Source organism: Agelaius phoeniceus, chromosome 9, assembly GCF_051311805.1.
Source record: "Agelaius phoeniceus isolate bAgePho1 chromosome 9, bAgePho1.hap1, whole genome shotgun sequence".
NCBI classification, from domain to species: Eukaryota; Metazoa; Chordata; class Aves; order Passeriformes; family Icteridae; genus Agelaius; species Agelaius phoeniceus.
Window position 1 is genome coordinate 2,707,096 of NC_135273.1, and position 21,474 is coordinate 2,728,569.

At 44.4% G+C, this 21,474-nt stretch overlaps 1 protein-coding gene across 2 annotated transcripts in view; it reads right to left on the reverse strand.

The window, feature by feature from the left end:
- Positions 1-1,126, reverse strand: part of DOCK1 (dedicator of cytokinesis 1) — a 277,666-nt gene extending 276,540 nt beyond the window's left edge. For both annotated transcript variants that reach the window (XM_077182775.1, XM_054637087.2), the window contains exon 1: positions 971-1,126. In XM_077182775.1, coding sequence (XP_077038890.1) covers positions 971-1,016 — 46 coding nt within the window. In that variant the 5' untranslated portion in view covers positions 1,017-1,126. The remainder of the gene's footprint in view (positions 1-970) is intronic.
- Between the last annotated feature and the right edge of the window lie 20,348 nt (positions 1,127-21,474).

Here is a 21,474-nt window from a genome sequence, read left to right on the forward strand (position 1 = left end):
TTGTCCTGCATCCTCAGCGCTGGAATTACCCACAGGTCCCACACACTGGAACTGAGATTTTCTAGCAATTTTTAAAAAGCCAAGCTGTGGTTTTCTAGGGAGACACACACAGAATTTAAAATTAATTCCTACAATTCACCCAGGTTTTACTCAGCCCCAGAAACTCTCTTCTTCCTGCTGCCTTTGTTTATGAAGCTTAGCTGTGCATTTCTATGAAAAGTTGTTCCTCACAATCAGTCCAGCCCAAGAACTGTGGTAGGCATTGAACTTCACGTTTCCAATTTGAATAGTCAGATTTATTATTTCCTTCCTCCAGACAAACGCTCATTCACGCCAATAAAGTTTTGTGCGCTGCACCCCCGAAATAAAACCTTTTGCTCCAAAAGCAACATCTTTAAACTCATTCCGGGCCCTCCCGGCCCAAACCTCACGGGGGTTTGGTCGGTTTAGTCCCAGCGGGGATGTGCGAGCCACCAGCTGGGAACAATCCCCCTCTGTTCGAGAGAGACGGAAGGAGCGCGGTAGGAAATGGATCCCAGAAAGCCCTGATCTGTATGAGCATCACACTCCGGCAGAACCCACGGGGACAGCACTCGGGGCACGGGCTGGGCTCCCAAAGCCGCCAGCCTGGGAGCGCATCTCGCCGCCAGCACGGGGAGAAAGAGCCCGACCTGAACACAACTCGGAGCTTCTCCGCTCCGCGCAGCGCTCGGGGAGCGACGAGACCGCAGCGGAGCGGAGGGAGAAAGGCAACTTCTCCCAGCGGGGCACGGCGCTCCCAGAGAGCTCCTTAACTTCCCGGGAGCCGGGAGGAGCCGGGCGGGGGAGGCAGGAACCGGAGGGGACTCGGGGGAAACACCGCGCTCCATCCCGGCCGGAGCGGAGCGGGGAGCCGGGCAGGGACGGGGAGGCCGCGGCCGGGGGGTGCCCCTGAGCGCAACAGGCGGGAGCGGGGCGGGCGCGTCCTCACCTACGCCGTACTTCTCCTCCCTTTTGGTGGGCACCCAGCGGGTCATGGCGCCGGGAGCCGCCGGGATGCCAGAGCCCCGCTCCCTACGCCGCCATTTTCCGACCGCGGGACGGGAAAAGTTTCTCCCGACGGCGGAGTCATGTGGTGCGGGCGGAGCCAGCCCGGCCCGCCGCCCCTCAGCGTCCCCTCCGCGCCCGGGCCGGCAGCGACCGACAGGCTCAACACAAAGGGAGTGCCCTCCTGCCCCCGGTTTTATTCGTGGTGGGTCCCAGGTGCGCCCGGTTATGTTCCAGATGTACCCGCTTAAGTCCCGGGTGCACTCGGTTGTGTTCTAGGTGACTCCCCGCCTCTCCCCGGTTGTGTTCCAGGTGTGCCCGGTTAACTCCCAAGTGCGCCCGGTTAAATCCCAGGTGCACCCTGGTGTGTCCCGGGTACCTCCCCACCTATTCCCGGTGATGTTCCAGGTGCCTCCCCGCCTATTCCCGGTTGTGAAAAATGCGTATTTTATGATTGGCTTTTCGCAAATATTAAAATGAATATTATATGTGTTGTGTCAGAAAGTTGACGATGACCAGACAGAATCCTGTGTTTGAATGGAATTTATGCATCGTGTATGAGGTGTATGAATATGCAACAGGTTATTGTTTTTAAGGGTTAATCCTTTGTTAACGGGCGTCCTTTTTCGGGCTCGTACTGTCCAGAAAAAGGTACCCGGACGTCTGTAACTCTTTGTTTCTATTGTCTCATACTGTCCTAATTCAAACGGTCCAAATTATTATTACTCTAATTGTATTATTATTTTTATAACCATTTTATTCCTATTAAACTTTTAAAATTTTAAAAACAAGTGATTGGCGTTTTTCACACTGCTTATGTCCCAGGTGTGCCCGGTTATGTCCCGGGTACCTCCCCGCCTATGCCCGGTTATATCCCAGGTGTACCCGGTTATGTCCCGGGTACCTCCCCGCCTATGCCCGTTTGTGTCCCAGGTGTACCTGGTTATGTCCCGGGTTCCTCCCCGCCTATTCCCGTTTGTGTCCCAGGTGTACCTGGTTATGTCCCGGGTTCCTCCCCGCCTATTCCCGTTTGTGTCCCAGGTGTACCTGGTTATGTCCCGGGTTCCTCCCCGCCTATTCCCGTTTGTGTCCCAGGTGTGCCCCGTTGTGTCCCAGGTGTGCCCGGTTGTGTCCCGGGTACCTCCCCGCCTATGCCCGGTTATATCCCAGGTGTTCCCGGTTATGTCCTGGGTGCCTCCCCGCCTATTCCCGGTTATGTCCCAGGTGCACCCGGTTCTGCACTGCCCCAAAGTTTCTGGCTGCGTGCTCCCCGGAGGCACGCCTTTAAAACACGGGGTTTTTGCCAATGTTTGATACCTGGAGCAGGATGCACGTTTGGAGGTTGCCGTGGGGGAGCTGGACGAGCACGGGAAGCAGGGCCATGAGAATACTGTGGGGTTAAACAAGCCCGAGGAGGTGTTGCAGCAAGGTCAGGAAAAGCCCCGGTGTGGATGTGGGCTGGGGGTGAAGCGATGGGGCAGCCCTGGGAGAAGGGCTCAGGGGCCTGGTGGGCAGAGCTGGACATGCCCCAGCCACGTGGGGAAAAACCTCGAGTCCTGGACTGATCCTATGCTATGGGCAGTATGGAAAAGGGGAATTCTGTCCTTCTGCCCCGCTCAGGTGAGGCCCCACCTGCTGAGCTGCCTCCAGCCCTGGGATCCAACATCAAAAGGATGTGGAGCTGCTGGAGAGAGTCCAGAGCAGGCCATGGATACACCCCGAGGGCTGGAGCCCCTCTGGAGCCAGGCTGGAGAGCTGGGGGTGCTCACCTGGAGAGGAGAAGGATCCAGGGACACCTCAGAGCCCCTGGCAGGGCCTGAAGGGGCTCCAGGAGAGCTGGAGAGGGCTGGGGACAAGGGATGGAGGGACAGGACACAGGGAATGGCTCCCAGTGCCAGAGGGCAGGGCTGGATGGGATATTGGGGATTTTTGGCTGTGAGGCCCTGGCACAGGGAACCCAGAGAAGCTGCCCCTGGACCCCTGGAAGTGCCCAAGGCCAGGATGAACAGGGCTTAAAGATTATAAACCTTCTGGTTTCTAGACCAAGTCCAGAATCTTGTCCAAATCTAGCATCTCCTGGCTAATTAAGTGTGGAATAAATGATTACAAAAGAAAGAGCAAGGGAAGTGAACTTCCTGTTCCCAATCCCCTGTAGTCTTGGCGAGATCTAGGACTGTGCTTTAAAAATAATAATAATTTAAAGCCTTTAGGAAACAGAAAATAAAGTGCTAAAAGTCAAGAAACAGCAGAGGGCTAACACTTAAAAGAAATAAAGAGAGGTGAAATGACTGAGTGGCTGTCATTTGGTAGGATTAGTCCTCTGCCAAAGGGGAAGCCCTTTAGCACAAATTTAAGGATTAAGATAGATCCAGGGTTGAATCTTTTTTCTCCTTATTTTCTTGTGTTGTGTGGATGGCAAAGGACCAGTTTCTGCAGCACTTTTGCTGTCAGGTTTTGAGATCAAGTACTCAGAGCCCTGAATGAGTCTGCTCCTCTTTCCGTGTCCTTTTCCCACCCTTGGGATTGGTTTCCAGGACATCACCAGCATGTTCAAACTCACCCAGGTTTTATTGCAGCTGTCCTGCAGAATCCCAGGGGGCTGTGATGAGCCAGCTGCTGCACCTTTGTTCCTTCTGCCCAGGAGTGAGGGCATCAAAAGGCTTTCAAAGCCATGGCTTGTCCTCATTATCCTGCACTAATGGATCAATGATTTAGAGCCTTCCCAAAGACAACTTACAAGGGAGCTCTTTGATTTCACACCTTTATTTCCATAAGGGAAATCAAAGTGAATTGAGTGAAATACTGGATGTGTTCCCTCTGTGCCTGTAGTCACCTTTGCTTTTCCACAGCAGGGAAAGTGAAAAGCAATAATATTTATTTCCAGCTATGAATATTACACCCTTTTATACAGCTGGTGAGTTATTTTTGTGGTGCTCCTAAATATATGCAGCAAAACTGCCAGAGCTGCTCAGGCCTCAGGTGCTTTAGGGATTTTTGAGGCTATTGCTGGAACAATCTGTAAATCTGGAAGCTGATTGACTTTTCATTTACATCACTGATAACCAGGAATCACTTCTGTGGAACTGTGGTTTGCTTTGCAGGTCTGGGGTGTGAGAGGGGACACACAGCAGAATGACGTTAATTGAAACCTGTAGTTAGTTAATAAATGAGTTATTGCTGCAGTCTGTCCTTTCTGGGCCTCAGGGTTCAAAGCTGAAATGTGTTTGTGTCTGTTCTGAGGGAGGCCAAGGGAGCGCTCGTGTTTCCCTTCATGAGAAATGTGCTGCTGCCAGGCTTTCTTCAGGTGTTAACCAAGAGTTAAATTAAATTCCCCCAAAATTTGGCACACCTTAGCCCCAGCTTACCTCTATATCTGCACTAAACGGGAATTGTATGGACACCAAAGATCAAGTACAAGCCTAAGGCAGGAAGCAGCAGGTTCAATAAAATGGAAGTTAAAGAATTACTTATAACTTCTACATATTAAATCCATTCAATAGCACAGTTTATGTTGATGTCAGTGAAAAAGGTTTGTCCTGTTGTCATGCTCTGTAACAAATATAACCCAGCTGATCCTGTGACCACCATAAAGCCTCACTGCTATTGATGAGGGTCTATAGTCACTTAACTACTTTCCACATTCTCATTTTAATGAAAACGTGTTACAAGTAGAGCTAATGCTATTAAAATTTTGATAGCCAGTAAAAAGTGCTTCTAATTCACAATGCATAAATATCCCAATGCTGGGGTTTTACAGCTAGGAAAAAAAATGGTAATTTTTGGACTGTGATATGGAGAAAATAAAAGATTTTTATTTTTCTCCAGCAAATGTAATCTAAACTGTCCTGAAAAAAGCATTTTTCATTAAACTGTAAAATGTTCAAGCTGACATATTTTACATGCTCAGACATAATATATTTCTTTGCACTGTGCATGTGGGTTTTTCATTTATTAAGAGGAAACAGAAAAATGCTTCTTTCCATAAAACCTGAAAGTTTTATCACATCCTTATGTCAGCTCTTGGGGTTCTCATCTGATTTTTTTAATGCATCACACAGAATTGGAGACACTTCTCTTGGAGCACAGGAACATTCCTTTTCATTCCTTAGTTCCAAGAAATCCAAATGCGGCATTTGGCCATGAATGGTGTTTGAAATTCTTGTCACAGCATCTTTTCTAAAGGATGAATGGAAACAGAGCTGCTGCCCTGCTTGAGACAGATTTGCAATAAAACCAGAGATATTCCATCAATGTACAGATATGATCAAGATTTTTTTCATGGTTATTGCAGATGACTACACCAGGGGAATGTTTGTTCCATCTCAGTTAAATATCACAAGTTTTTGTAGTCATTTCTTTTCATCAACAGGCCTTGTAGGTAAACTCAGCATTTTCAGACAAAACACATAAGTAGTTGTTGTACACCCACAGTGCAAATTCTTCTTGGAGATATTCCTCCCAGGAGGAGATGGGTGGACTTATAAAAAAATAATGTAATCATTTTTTTGGCTTTTCTGTTTGCACTGAAGATATTCTGTTGGAAATGTTATGGCTTCCACTCCAGCTGCTGATCATCTATTTCTGCTGTCATTTCCATGAGTGTCTGTGTCTGAGACTGGCTGCGTGTTCCATGTTTGGGTGTACTCAAAATAAGAGATTTTTACACCTGGTGGGAAGAGGCTTTTAATAAATGCTCTGGTTTACAATGTATTGCAATGAATCAGAACGGAAATAAAATTTAAATTTATGAGTTTGTGTTACAAAAATGACTTCAGCCTTGGCTTTGCAGAGAGCTGTTAAATGTCTGATTAGCTTGGGGGTCTCTTGCAGGTGAAAGTGAACCATTTTCAGGGAGAATTAAGAAGCCAAATCTGCATTTCCTTTGACATCCCTGCTGGCTTCTGTCAGCCAAGGTGTGCCATTCACAAACCTGGACAAAGTTTGACAAATCTGGAGGGAAGTTCTGTGTTTTTTGCTCAGTAATCTTTCCTCTTCCTCTCACTTTCACAGAAGCATTTTGATTACCTCTGGGTCTTTCCTTCCAGCAGGATGACATTTGGGATGCCCAACGTGCTGCATGCAGGGCTGCATTTGCCAGCAGAAGGGTTCAAGGGCAACATTTGAATTTATTTAGCTCCTGGGGTATACACTGCAGTCATTGCACTGCTTTAGGGTCTTTGGGAAGGGTTAAAGAGAGCATCTCTCCTTCCATCCTGCTGCCTCCATCAGCAGTTTCTGCCTCCCAGCATTTGAATTTTTATAGTCAGAGATTATGGGGCTATTAGGGATTTAGAGGGTGATTAATTATTTCTTTCAGAGAAAAGTCCAGAAAGGAGCTGAAGATACTAATTTATTAAGTAATATCATTTTATTAAACTGTTTATGTTTTAGCCTAAAAGATGGAGCTTGGCTGTACATAATGAAAGGGATTATTTCCTAAATTATGTTCCTTCACACTGTGCTGCTCTAAGTGATAGAAAACAAGGAATCTTCAGAGGGGTTGGATGTTCAGATGCAAATGTGGGAACATCTCCCAGGTACTCTTTACAAATGCACAGGGGTTCCCAAAGTGTTGTGGTTTTGGGAGGATGGGATTATTCTGGATACAGCTGTGTTTACACCCTGGTATTCCATCCTGTGCTCTCTAATAAAAAGTGCTTTACAATGCCACTGTAAATGGAAGCAGCTTCAGGTCTACAAAAGGGGGAAATCTGATTTCTGACCACGCCAGAGTGTGAGGTTTTGCATTCTTCAGGGAGATTTATGGTGGGCCAGTGCTATCAGTGTGTGCTCTGAATAAACACCATTTACATAAAGAGCAGATCTTTTGTCAAAACCGTCTCAGGCATCACCATCAGGACATTTTATGTGATGTCTTGGGCATTGGCTCATGAGCTCTTGCCCTACAGGGTTTTTTTTACCCCTCACCCTTCCAGGGATGTTCATTTCTGCAGGACTGAGGCAGCTGAAATCCTCTTGGCAACTGCAGGTTTCTCCAACTCTCTGCAGCCAGAAATTTCACCAAACCTAAATAAACTTCTTTATTCCAGCTAAAGTACTTAGTAACAAGAAGAAGATACACTCATTCATGTGAATGTTATGTTGTTAACTCCAAAAGCACACAAAAGTTAATTTTTTAGCAGTTCCTTGCACAAACTGGGCTTTAATTCTTGTAAATAGCAACAGAGGCAGGAATATATTTGCAAATTTTCCAGTCAAGCCCAAAGCAGTTCAGGGAAAGAGTTGTACAAATTAATCTAAAATAAAAGTCAACTCAGAGTTCACCGTTGTGGCAACCTGCTCCTCTTTGCAACACCTGTGAATAACCAGCAATACAAGGGTTTCTGTGGTTGTGGGGTTTTTCTGTTGGTGTTTACTGGTACATTTTTCATATATTTGATATCTACACTCAAAATGAGATTATGAACTCAATTTACAGAACTCCCAGACAAATTCAAATATAACTGACAAAGCAAAAAAGCTGGATGTAACAAGTCAGGGATGAATCATTCCCAGAGAGGCTGTAAAGTTTAACTATATCAACTCCAACAGATCTCTGATCTTAAACCTGTGTTCAAGCTCGCAGTGAAAATAAAGAGCATTTTCCAAAGATGTTTGCTGTGACTGTATTCTAGTAAAGCTGTTACTTATTAGAAGCCAAATAATGATGACACAGAAGAGTGCAGGCTGGAGTTGCAAGCATCCATTATTCCTGGTAATAAGGCCCAGCACTCATGTTGCACTTAACATTTTGAAAGCACTGAACAAATATTAACTCTCTCTTGTGATCCAGAGAGGTTTCAGCATCTCCATTTGCAAGGGGGAGGCAGCTGAGCTAAGGCCAGCTTTTCAAAGTGTGACAGGCATTCAGAAATTGAGGAACTCAGAATGCCAGGCCACTTCTGTCACCTGCTGCTGATGGGGTTTTCCTGAGGCCAAAAGTGACACGTTAGCTGGGGCAGGGTCAGATTGGATGATTTCCTGGGCCTGCAGACAATGTTCCCTCTCATGCTTTGATGACCGATACGAGATGACAATGAGAAATGACAGAGAGAGGGAACATGATGTACTAGCACCCTGTTAGAAGGTTTGAAAAACTGGTTTACTGGAATATGGAGTGTTTGAAGCCATGAGGAAAATGAGGTTGTGGCAACAAGGAACTGGAATTCACAGAAATGGCCTCCACATATAAAATATTAATTTCTGAATGGAATAAAAAACATCCTATCAACTCTCTACCCAAATTTTATCCATCTGAGCCCTTGGAAGACCAAGTTAGGAAGGGATGGGAGGGTGCCCAGGGGGCTGTGTGTAGTGCTGGAAGCTGACAGGGCTTTTGACGAGGAATTGATCCAAGCAGTCAGCAAACCCTGCTCAGGAGCTGTGCAGCACTGGCAGGGTCTGGGGGCAAGTGGTACCATTATCTCTCCCTGGCTGCTCTCCAAAACTGGGTTTCTAAATGGATTTCTCACTGCAAACTCTGGTAGGCTTTCCTACCGAGCAGGATTGCTTTCCTAAAGAGTCTTTTAAAAGACTTTATCACTGTGCCTTAGGACAAAACCTTTGCTCTCCTCTGCCTTTCCATGGAGACTTCAGTTCAGGCACTCTCAGGGGAGATGATGGGGTGGCAACTCCACACCTTCCACCTGGGCTGCCATGGTAGGTCCAGCTCCTTTTGGAAAATCCCAAATAATTCTGTTTAACCTTGTAGCTCACAAATGACTGAAGCAGCTCAAACTGGCTTCTGCAAAATGAGGTTTGTTCTTCCCCTGGGGACAAAGAGCAAGTCAGAAACTCAGCCACTTGTTTGATCTTCTGTAAATCCTTCTCTGTGAGAGTGGGCAGTCCCTGGCACAGGGTGCCCAGAGCAGCTCTGGCTGCCCCTGGATCCCTGGAAGTGTCCAAGGCCAGGCTGGACACTGGGGCTTGGAGCAGCCTGGGACAGTGGATTCTTTGCTTCTTTTTTCCTGCCAAGGTCAGGATTAAATGTGTGAGATGGTATTTCTTGTTGGGACTCAGGTGTTTATTAGTTCTTGTCTATGTTACAGTCACACAAACCATGAGTTCTACAGCTCTTCACTCTAACAAACTAAAAATGGAGCCCCATCTCTCTCTCTACAAGGCCTTTTAAGGATAAACTGTCCAATTTAAGAAATGACACCTAAATTATTTTTACTTTTAATCCAATAACCAACCACCCGTGCCCCTCAATGCAAACTTTTTTATCCAATTACAAAATACCACCCAAACCCATGGAGAAGAAGGTGAAGAAGAAGGAGGAGGAGGAGGAGGATGAGGAGGAGGAGGAGAAGAAGTAGAGGGAGAAGGAGAAGAAGGAGGAGAAGGAGAAGAAGGAGAAGGAGAAGAAGGAGAAGGAGAAGGAGAAGGACCAGCCACTGCCCTAAAACCTCCATCTTGCTTTATGTATATTACTGTATTCTAAACCCATAAACTCTAAGTTTCCCACCCTGTGATATCACACACTTCTATCCAAACTCCTCACCCACAATCCCAGTTCCATCATTCCACTTTGGGGTCCTTCTCCATGGCACAGGTCAGTGCAGCGTTCTCTTGGGGGCCAGTGCCTGGCAGCACAGAAAGTCTGAAGTTCTCAGCAGCCAGGGCTGCAGCAGGTGTCCCTGCCCATGGTAGCAGATGGAACTGGATGAGCTTTAGGATCCAGGGTTCCTGGAAAGTGCAGACAGTATTTGCTGTGCTCTGCACGAGGCTCAGCTCTCCACGTGGAGCCCGGAGCTGTCTGGAGCTGGCTGCCAGTGAAACAGCGCCTCATTCCTCCTTGGCAAAAAGACAGGAGCTGATCTAATGCTCAGTGCCTTCCCTTTGTCTGGCTTAGGAAAACATCTCAAAATTCTCTCCTGTCATGTTGGAAAAATGTCACATTTTTATTTGCAGCAGGCTCCTGCACTGAGATGAGTCAAGCACGATAAAGCTGATATCTGTATTCCTGAGCTTGCTCTGGCTCTGCCCAAACTTCAGCTTCCAAACTATTTATGTGGAGTTGTTTGGAAATGGAAAGTTGTGAGTGCTGTTCCTGATTCTGTAATCAAAAGTTGTTTGTGTCAGCCACAGGAACTACTCACCAATGTGTGTTGACAGTGGTTGAAATGGAAATACAGAATCCCTTGTCTGAAAATGAGAAAATCTTCCTCCTCATCAGAAGCCTCCACCTGAAAAACATTGATTCACTTGTTTGACAGAGAGAGAAACACTGATAAAACAAACTCTGTTCCAGGCCATTTTCAATGTTCATCATCTATCTGTCTATGAAAATGTACTTTTATCTCTAAAATACACATATTTCTGCAATAAAAGTATTAATATTCTGGATGGGAATCCAATTTTATCTTTAAGCAGCATTTGCCAGGGATTGTTAAATCATATAATGGAAGCTTTGTCTAGACACATTTCTCAGTGGCCAACTAATTTTTTTTTTTTTACTTTGATTGTTTTTAAAGTATTTCTCGGAAGAAAAGGTCCTAATAAATTTGTTTACAACCTTTTCTGGAAACTATGTCAGTTTTATAATGTTCAACTCTGGTAATAATTTTTCTAACCCAAGACCCCTATTCTTGGAGTCTGAGTCTTCTCCCAGAGAGCCCTCAGCTGAAAGTTCCCTCAGATTGTTATTAAAAAAGTTATTAGGTTTTGGGGTTTTTTTTGCAAGTGAAACATTATCAAGTGTATTACTTGGAAAGAAGCAAAGCTTTCTTTCAGTGACTGCAGGATGTTTCCATGTGATGATTTTTACTGTGACTTATTAACATAAATTGCCTGGGTGTATTTCACAGTGGAAAATCCAAATTATGACCATTATCAAACCCAGGACAGCCTCAGCACCCAGGCAGGGACCAGGACATGGCTTTAAAGTCTCAGCAGTGGTTGTTGGAACAAAGGGCAAGATATTTTTGTGCAGCATTTTTAAAGCTGCTGCCTTTGTCCTGTCGCCCCTGGCCTTGGTCCAAGCTCCCTGAAATCAATGGAAAGGCTCACGTGGATTTTGGGGGGATTTAGCTCTGGCCCAGCTCTTCAGTGAACAGGTTTCAGGTTTTGGACCTCTCAATCACAAGCATTCAAGCAAGCCTGACAAAATGTTCCTGCTTTCCACAGGGCTGCAAGTGCTCTTCCTGAGGCTCATATTGTCACGTTTGCCTTTGTGTCTCAATGCCCTTTATTAATAAAGTATTATTTTCTTCCACTTGCCAGGTGTGCACCTCAATCACCTCAAAGCCATTACAAAGGAGCGCCAGGATGGATCTAAAAAGCTGAAGTAGCTTCATGAAGCTGGATTTTCACCAAAGGCCTTGAGTTCATTTAGGACACCTTTCCTTGGTTTGGGTTGTTGGGGGGTTTTAAGTTCATTTTTGAATCTCCCCCTGCAGCATTATCCTGTTTGAAATTTAATTCTGTGTAAATCCAGTCTGTTGTCCGAGAACTTCTGCATCAGTCGGAGAAGGAGAAGTGAAACTCGTTAATTGGGTGAATAAAGCAGAAGGATTCCTTCCAGGATTTGGAGCTTCCTTCCTGCCTCCCACAGCTTTGGGGGATGTTGGGAGCTGTCCCTGCCCTGCACACAGCGGGGACAGGGGACACGAGGTGCTCCTTGGAGGCTCCCAAACCTGCCCCAGCACCCAGAGGGAAAATGTCCCTTTGCAAGGCTCCAGTCATCCCAGTTTTCCCTGCTGGTGCTTGTGGGGAGGGCAGCAGCTCCAGGAGGGCCCTTGGATTGCTCTGGGTCCATCTGCTGGGACATTTCCAAGGACATTCCAAGGATGACATCACCTCTGCTTACAGGAGGGAGTGTGGTTTCCATGGCCACACTTCCATCCCCTCCATCTCCCTGCCTGTGCTGCCACCTTAAACACAAAGGATTCACTTTCCAATTTAGAGAGGTCTGAGCCTGTGCATCTCAAAGCTGTCACACTTTGATTGTTCTTTCAGTGCTTTAAAAACTCAACTTTTAGCTCGACTGCAGAGCGAGAAATATTTCTTCCTTGAACTCTCTGCATTAATACAGCCCCTCTGTCTTTAGATTAGACAAGCAGATACAAGAATTGTCTTGTAAAATTGTAGTTTCCCTTTAATAAGCCACTCTGACAGGCAATTATTCATGCAGTCTGCTCGGTGCTAAATGTTTTTTCATGCTGTGCACCCCTGTCTCTTGATTGCAGGAATGCACTCCTGTGAATTATAATTATGAGTAAATATGAACTGGTGTGCAGGAAATTATTTACTAGGCCTTCCATTGCTACATGCTATTCATTCTCCTCTTCTAACAAATAACATGTATTTTTTTCATTCTGTAGGTTTTTAAGTTATTTTGACAGAAGCTGGTGAAACTCTGCACAAAGAATCTCTTTTGGTGACAAATTGTTTGCTAATGTTTAAATGGCAAGAAGGTGTTAAAGATTGGTGCTGGAATATTAAATATTATACAGATGTAACCATGAGGATCCAATTCACCTTGATAATTATCCCATTTTCAGATACTTTCAGATAAACCCCAGGCTTGTCATACTTAATAAACCAGATATTCCCTCATGATTAAAAAAAAAGAAGTCTGATCTCACTCTTTGTAGATCTTTTTGTATTTGGGGATTAGAGAGTAAAAATCTAAACTATATAAAAACTCTGTAATAATAAGCATTTTGCTCTTTGGCTTCAAATGTGAGCTGTATGATAGAAAATCAACAGGAAAGCCCAAAAATAGACAGAACATCATGAGCCTTTCAGGATCTGAAGTTTTCTTCCTCTCCAGGCAAATCCTGTTGACTGGGATATAGTGAATCCTCAGAGAAAACAGTGGAGGTTCTGTAAGGTTCAGAGTTGTATTTAATTTTAGAAATAGTATCACTTACGTGGGTATGTAGAGAACAAATCGTGTCAAGCAAAGATGAGTCCTTTTTTAATTAAATCCTAAATTAGTGGGAGAAGGCGAGGCAGTGCGTGAAAGCATCTAGAATTTACCAAAGCATTCGACACGGCGTGTCTCAAAATTGTGTTTGACAAATGAATCCAAGTGGATTATGCAGAAATGCAATTATGAGCCCTGGTAATTGGCTAAAGAATGTACTGAGGAGTGATGATCAACAGGGGAGTGCAGTGCTGGGCCCAGGCAGGACATTACTGGGATTTTACCACACCCCAGGGAAGGAGGTTTGTGGTGATAATAATTTAACTTGTTTGTGGGGTTGTGTACCTGGCAGAGCTGAGGATTCAGGGAGTTGGAGAGATGTTCTTTCCTCTGTTCCTGTTGAGCTGAAGGTGTGGTGGGGAGCAGAAATGCACAGTGTGCCTCTGATCTCAAATGCAGCTGCAGCTTTCCTGAGTCAGAACTCTTTCTCTGCCTCTCAGAGAAACATCTGCAGACAGATCTCAGCAGCCAGCATCACCTCCTGTGCAAGGCTGTCACCTTTTGGGGCTGTTTCCCCACAGCTCACCTGTGAAAACACAAATTAAACCGTTCCATTTGCCCATCTGTGGCAGTGCAGCAGTAACCCACAGATCACAGGGTTTTCTGGCCAGGGATATCCCTGGTGAGTGGATGCTGGGAATTGCAGAATCATTTAGGTTGGAAAAGACCTCTGAGGTCATGGAGTCCAACCATTAACCCAGCCCTGCCAAGGCCACCACTGACCCATGGCCCTAATCATGAGGAAAAGGAAATTTCCTTGATGAAAGAACAAATAAATGGAAGTCCCTGTGTGAGCTGAGCAGTTGCCTTCCCTGTGAGGCACAAATCCGAGTAAAACACGAGCTTGGATCACACATCAAGGAAGCAACAGGCTGGGGTGAGAGGAATAATTGGCCCATTTCCCAAATTCACCTTCTGTGTTTAGTCATGGCCCTGAAAAGGGAGGGCAAATTGCTGCAATTTGGGGTTGTGTCCCTGCTTTTCCTTTATCCTGCTTTGCTTTCCACAGGTGCAGAGGTGCTGGGTTTGGCTCTGCAAATGCAGCGTGTTTAGATGAGCAAGGTGGGATGTGAAAAACCACAAGTCAGCTCTCTGGAATATATAAATAGATGGAATTGAAGCAGGATTATTATTATATCCTTCTTATTGCTCAGGCATCACAGCACAGAAAGCTGGGAATGTTTATCCAAGAGCTCCAGCACTTATGATGGGGAAAAATAAATGCTGCAGCCAGTATGGGATGGGGTGTGGATTCTAAACCCTGCATTCTGCCTCAAGGGCTAAATTTGGTCCTTCAGGGGAGTTGTATTAGGGAATTCCTTCAGGAAAATTTGTCAGGGAATCCCTTCAGGGGGGCTTGTCAAGGAATTCCTTCAGGGGAGTTGTATTAGGGAATTCCTTCAGGGGGTTTGTCAGGGAATTCCTTCAGGGGGGTTTGTCAGGGAATTCCTTCAGGGGGTTTGTCAGGGAATTCCTTCAGGGGAATTTGTCAGGGAATTCCTTCAGGGGAATTGTATTAGGGAATTCCTTCAGGGGGGTTTGTCAGGGAATTCCTGCAGGGGAATTTGTCAGGGAATTCCTTCACGGGGGTTTGTCAGGGAATTCCTTCAGGGGAATTTGTCAGGGAATTCCTTCAGGGAATTTGTCAGGGAATTCCTTCAGGGGAATTTGTCAGGGAATTCCTTCAGGGAATTTGTCAGGGAATTCCTTCAGGAGGGTTTGTCAGGGAATTCCTTCAGGGGAATTTGTCAGGGAATTCCTTCAGGGGGGTTTGTCAGGGAATTCCTTCAGGGGGTTTGTCAGGGAATTCCTGCAGGGAATTTGTCAGGGAATTCCTTCAGGAGGGTTTGTCATGGAATTCCTTCAGGGAATTTGTCAGGGAATTCCTTCAGGGGGGTTTGTCAGAGAATTCCTTCAGGGAATTTGTCAGGGAATTCCTGCAGGGAATTTGTCAGGGAATTCCTTCAGGGAATTTGTCAGCCTTTGTGGGAGCACCTCTGACAGGAGAGGAAGGGCCAGGAGTGTTCTCCCTGTTTCTGTCAGGACAGTTTGGCCATGATGTCCTCACCTACCTAAAACAGCTCCCATGGTGAATATTTAGTCTGTGTTTTCAGCCAGTCTCCCTCAGCAATCAGTGAAGGGAGGATAATACAGCTCATTTTTAAGCAGGTACAAATAGGTCACATAGGTAGAATGAGAAAACCTCTCTTTTTCCACCAAATAAAACCTGGGCAGCTGTGCCAATCTGTGGGCAGTCCTTCAAACCTGACAGGTTTGTTACCCACCTCAGCCCTGGTTTATTTGCAAGTGGTTTATAACCACTGGCACATCCTAGGTTGGTTTTCCCCTATTTTTTTTTGTCCTTCCTGCACATCCATTCTGCCATTCTCCTCTTCTGTAGGGCAGGGAGGGACACTGGAGGCCTTCAAGCAGACTTGACTCCACTGATCAAACTGCAGAAATCAGCAGAAACTTTAGATTATTAAATAAAAAACCCACTTTTTTTTTCCTCATGGGCAAATCTTTCCCAGCCTTTTGCTGAAGAAGTTTGGACCAGATGATCCTTGAAGTCCCCTCCAACCTGGTGTTTTCTTCCACCAGTATTAAACTGGTAGAATGAAGCCTTCCAGCTGAGAATGCTGTCTGTCTATGAAAGAGAGCATTTAACCAGAATATTTCAATCATTCCTATGAATATATTTCACTCCAGGATGATGGAAAAGCTTTAGGATTGTGGAGCTGATCCCCAGGAGTGTAAAGCAGCTCCAGCTGCCCACAGCTGAGGCTCCCTGGGCTGGGAAACTGGAGAGAGAAGCCTGAACTGACTCACACAGGTGGATGTTTCCTGGGATTTAAATGATTTCCCTGCCTCACTATTCCATACTCAGGAGCTTTAATGTTCCTGTATTCTTCAGTTTTATTTCTAGATCAAGCAGCCACCAGCACTGAGCACTGCATTGTCACAGTTGTGAGTAATGAGCCTGAAAAGTGGACACTTGGCTAATTTGCCAAAAATAAGATTTTACATCTCTGTAAAAGCTCCCTCTCATCCCTGTGGGCGATGAAATCAGCCCTGAGATGTTCTCTTGCATCAGTGCTCAGGCTGGAGAAGGCTCTGTTTCAACAGACCTCCCAAAATTCACTCTCTAATCCTATTTCATGTGTGGTGGTCTCACAGGGAGAATAGCAAATGTGAATGGTGGAGTCGTAGTCATAAAATAAAGAAAGTAAAAGGCCTTAACACTGGGACTATGAAAGCACTTTCCAAGCAGTCCTTATTGAAATTAGGGTTTAATCTGGTAAAAATAAAACATTTACAAGCATCTCTTTCAGTGGAGTGAAAATACTGCAAAATAAAAAGCTCTGCAGTTTATCCTGTGGGTTACTGTTTGCTTTGATGAGGATTTTGTCAATGACACAACAAATATTGTAAGCACTTCCTGATTTGTTTTTTTTTTCCTCTCTGCTTGGGAAAATAACAAAATAAAGAAATAGTTCTTTTTTTTTTCCTGCCTGTTCCTTCTGATATCACTTTTCAAGCTATTTCTCTTCAGTCTTGGTGATAAATGGGGCTTTACAGGGAGCAGCCATAAAGCTCTCACAGTTTGTTTGTTGCACGTTGCTTATGTGGATTTTAAAAGAACATTTTATTGTAATAAACAGCCATGAAAAATTACATATCCTGATCAGTTGTACTAACAAGTATTTGTGAAATAAATCAGGGAATTCAGCTTTGTGGAGTACTTTCAGAGGAGTCTGTTCGCCCTGCTGTCGTGCAGAGATTTTATTTCATTTTATTTTTTTTAGTTTTCTTTAATTCAGCTTTGGTTTTTTACACTTATTTTCTCATACAATTTGAAACCACCATCCATCCCTCTCTCCTTCCAATGGCACTAAAAATGGGATTTCTAGATCTGTATTGCTCCAGAATTCCAGGGGATTTCCTTTCCTGCCCTGTGAGGAAAACATTCCTCCCAAAGAACTTGGCCCTCAAGTCCAGTTCTTTGGAGAAGCCAAACAAGATATGTCCTATCAACACATTCTTTGTAATGAAATTAATCTCCATTTTCCAATTAGGCTTCTCTTTTTTTATCAGTTCCCACACTTAATAATATCTACAATTACGGATAGAAATTGTAGTTAATAGTGTCTATTAACAACTGGCTTTATAAGAATTTATCTTCCATTTAAATATCTGTGGTCATAGTAACAGAAGTAATTGAGGACTAAATGAGTTTGCAGCCTTGAGCATTAGATAAATTGCATTATTTCCTTTTTTTTGTTATTTATGCAGCACCACAAGTTCAGGTGGACAACCCCTGGGTGAAGGAGTTTTCCAAATATCCAACCTGAACCTCTCCTGGTGCCACTGGGGGCCATTTCCTCCTCTTTTCCTGTCCCTTGTTCCCTGGAAGTGAAGGGAAAAAATGGTGGCAAATGGAACAAATTCCTGCAGGTAAATGGTAAGTGATAAATTATAAATGAAATTATCAATTATAAATTATGAAATACAAATTATGAATGACAAATTATATTGATTGGGTTCTCCCACACCCCAAATTTCCATTCCCATCCTTTCTAATCACCAAAGTGGAGCCTAGAGCAGAGCCATAGGAGTTTCCTGCCTGAGCAGGGGAAGGCCGGGCTCCAGTTCCTCTCTTGCACTTTCTCAATGTTCTGGGATTTTTTACTCCCCATTTTCTCTTTATCTCTGCCTTCCCTTTGTTTTTTTCCTAACTCATTCCATTACTTTTTCTCTATAAGTGGTGAATGTTACCTACATCTTTTTCCATTTTCCAGGGGCGTTCTCTCTTTTCTACTTTTCCCCATTTATATTTTTCTCTTTGCCTTTTCTTTTATTTTTTTTTTTTTTTTGGCAATTTCCATTTTTTCCTCTTTGTAGGAAGATTATATTAAGTGACAAGAATAATGTCAAATAAATGAGATTATGTTAATTAACAGATCTTGTCGCATTTCCATGATTCACAGGAAAAAATATTCACACTGGCTGATTTTTCAATTAAATCATTTGCTCTGTTATCTGCTCAGCATATCTTTATGAATATGCAGAACTGTAATGCAGTTAAATTGTTTCAGGGTCCTTGTTAACCTCAAAAAGCCACAAGATGCCTACTAGCAAAATAGGGGATTTCTTTCTTTTTTTTTTTTTTTGCCTTTTTGGGTCAAAATCACAATTCTTTGTTTTAGCCTTGATATCTTTTTCAAGGAGGTACAGGGGATTAAATGTTTGAAAAAGCATCTTGATTCTATCCAAGGATAACAGGCTCATTCTTTTCCTTGTTCAACTTATTTCATCTTAAAAGTATTATTTTCTCTTTTTTTTTGTGCCTTTAATATTTCTCATAATGTCTCTTTGTCCCATGGGGGCTCTCACCACGAGCAAGAACATCCCAAAAAACGCCTCGGAAAGAATCTGTGGAGAATTAGCTGGAACTTCAAAGATATCAGAAGTATTAATTCTGAACTGGAAGATTGTTCCTGCCCACGTACAAAGGGAACCTTTTGGGAATAAACTGGAGTTTCCTGAACATTCCTTTCCTATGGCAGGGAAGGAATTTCAAGGTCTGGTTAATGGCAAGCGCCAACACCTCTGATCTCAGAGCCTGTGACAAAGCCTTGTGGAGCTGCTGCAATTTGAAAATAAAAACCTTTGTATCATCAGCTGAGAAGCTGGAGTGTCATGGGCACCTTCCCAGGGGGATTCTGTGCTGAAATTGCTCCAATTGGTTCTCTGGTGAGATTTCACTGAAAATGAAATAACAGAGCCTTGTGCCGTGGAGGAGAGAGGAGATCTCTGTCCCCTGGAGGCTCCAATTCAGGATAATTTGGAGGAATTACCAGGGACAAATGAAGTGAGCTAGTGGCTGTTTATTGATGGAAATCAGCCAGGACAGACATTCCCCCTCTCCAGGTTCACCCTTCCAGGGCTTTCCCTTTCAAAAGCTTCTCTGTGTTTTGATTACTCTAGTTGGGTCCACAGAAAAAATTAAAAATGGAGAATTAAAATATATAATTTTTTTTAAAATACTAAAATATTGCAGCACTGCATGTAATTCAACAACAACAACAACAACAACAACAACAACAATAATAATAATAATAATAATAATTATTATTATTATCATCATCATCATCATTATTACTATTATACATGTAAAAATTCTTCTAAGGCTGCACAGTGCACTGTAATAATGATTTTTCTTTTCTACAAGGTTAATCTCCTTTCAAACTTACAGCTTTTATATCTTTGTATGTGTAAAATAAGACAATTTGCTAGTGTGGAAAATATTTTTTTCGTAATAAAAAGTGGTGTTTATGTGTTTGATAAGTCTGATTAGAACAGGAAAAATATGAGTAACAATCTCCTGAATATTTTATTTGGGATTTTCACAGAATTATGGAATTATGAAATAATTTGGGTTGGAAGGGACCTTAAAACTCATCCAGTGCCACCCCTGCCATGGCAGGGACACCTCCCCCTGTCCCAGGTGGCTCCAGCCTGGCCTTGGGCACTGCCAGGGATCCAGGGGCAGCCCCAGCTGCTCTGGGCACCTGTGCCAGGGCTGCCCACCCCACAGCAGATCTGGTTATAAAAACACTAAAAGAAAACATTGCAGGGATTGTTCCACCCTATGCTCAGGAATAGTAATTTTAGGATTAGATCATAGATGGTTGAATATAATCTGGGACAAGGGACAGAGCCCAAGGTGACACAAGGCTCCCAGGGAGCACAACCACAGCATTCCTTCTCTTTTTCCCTGCTCCAGGTTGAAGATCCCTTCATTCCCAGCACCCCTGCAGGGCAGGTCACTGTGTCCTCACCCTCCCTCTGATCAGGATCGGGAATTTCCACTTCCCTCAGTCAGTTCTCCTTCTCTGCCAGGGCCAGAGGGGTCTCCCATTGCAGTGACTCCTTTAACTCTCTGGGATTCAGCTCATTCTTCCAAAATCTCCACAGCAAAGCTGCCCTGCACACCCCAGCCTTAATTCCTAGGTTGTTTTTGTAAGAAAAACCCCAAATGCTCAAGGAGAGGAGCACAATGTCCCCACTTTGTGGTGGGCTCAGTCTGGTGGGGAAGGAGGGAAGGCAGGATGAGCCTGTGAGCCTGACCCAGCCACCTTTGCCAGGACAAAATCCAGGTTCAGCAGAGCTCCCCTCTGCCCTGGAGCTCCTCTGAGTGTCCTTGGATGTCGTGGGTGCTGCTCCTTTTTGTCCCAGGCTCGCTTAGCCCAAGTGACTGCTCTGACTTTGTTTCAGCTCCTGCTATAATTTGGTTGAACATCTCTGCCTTTTGCTGACTCTCCTCATTTGGTCAGAAAGAAATGTCCCTAATCAATATCCATTATTCTGGGAGATTCATTATTCCTTAATTGCTGACAGGGTTCCTACCCTGCCCCTGCTCTTTATGGAGCTGAAATCCCAATAATGCTCCTGGAGGTGATGTTTTCACCCCACTCCATTTCCCTTCTGCATGGATGTTTTGATGGGAACCAAAACCCAGTGACTACACTTTTAAGAGTTGTATATTTAAAAATACAAGTGGAATTGACTTTTTGGCAGAAGTTTTTGATTTTTCTGGGAGTGCTCTTCCCTAAAATGCTCTTGAATTGGCACCCTCAAGGGTTTAAACAAAGGAGATAATTAAACAGATCCTTCAAAGCAGAGACTTACTGGTGTGCAGGAAAATGGTGCTTAAGCACATTCTTTTATTTGAAAACTGTAACTTTGTGAAGAGCTCCTTTTATCTTTTCTCACCCATCTTTGATGCTGGTGCAATTATCGTGGGCTAATAACAGCTGACTTCAAATGAGAGACCCATTCCTTGGATTCCACCTCAGCACTCACATCATGCCAGCACAATTCCAGAATTTTCTTCTGATCCTGAAAAGAAAAAGCCCTCACGTGGCAGGTCTGGAATGGGAGCATCAGGGCTCATTCTGATGCCACCAGGCTGTAGGGCCACTGGGAGTGTGGTGGCTGTCCCTAAAGGTCACCAGGGGTGTCACACACCACACAGCCCCCTCGTGCACCCCTTGGAGGGTTTTACATAGTGAAGGGTTTAAAAATGGCATCAGTTTTCCTGAAGACTCCATTAGGATCCCACTACATTCCCTGGATTCCAGCAGGAATGAGGGAAAGAGAAAATGGGAAGGAGGGGAGAGTGATTGTGTACAAAGTAAAAGTAAAGTCAATTTGAGTTATCAGCTGTGGGAAATTAACTCAATCCTGGCTGCCTCCATTCAAGGTTTAATTATCTATATTTTGGAATAGGATCTTAAAATTCCTTGTAAGTATTTATTGAGAATAACTGCATAATATTACATTGCTCTTTTATGACGTTCTGAGTTATGGAAGGAACAAATCCCCTCATCATCAGGGGAGTCTGTGGGCTTTGGATTCTCAGATTTCCCTTGTCTCCCTCCCACACACTGCAGGTATGACACAGGATGATGTCACACTTTGCCAGCTTTGTTACTGTTTAGTCAGAATGTTGT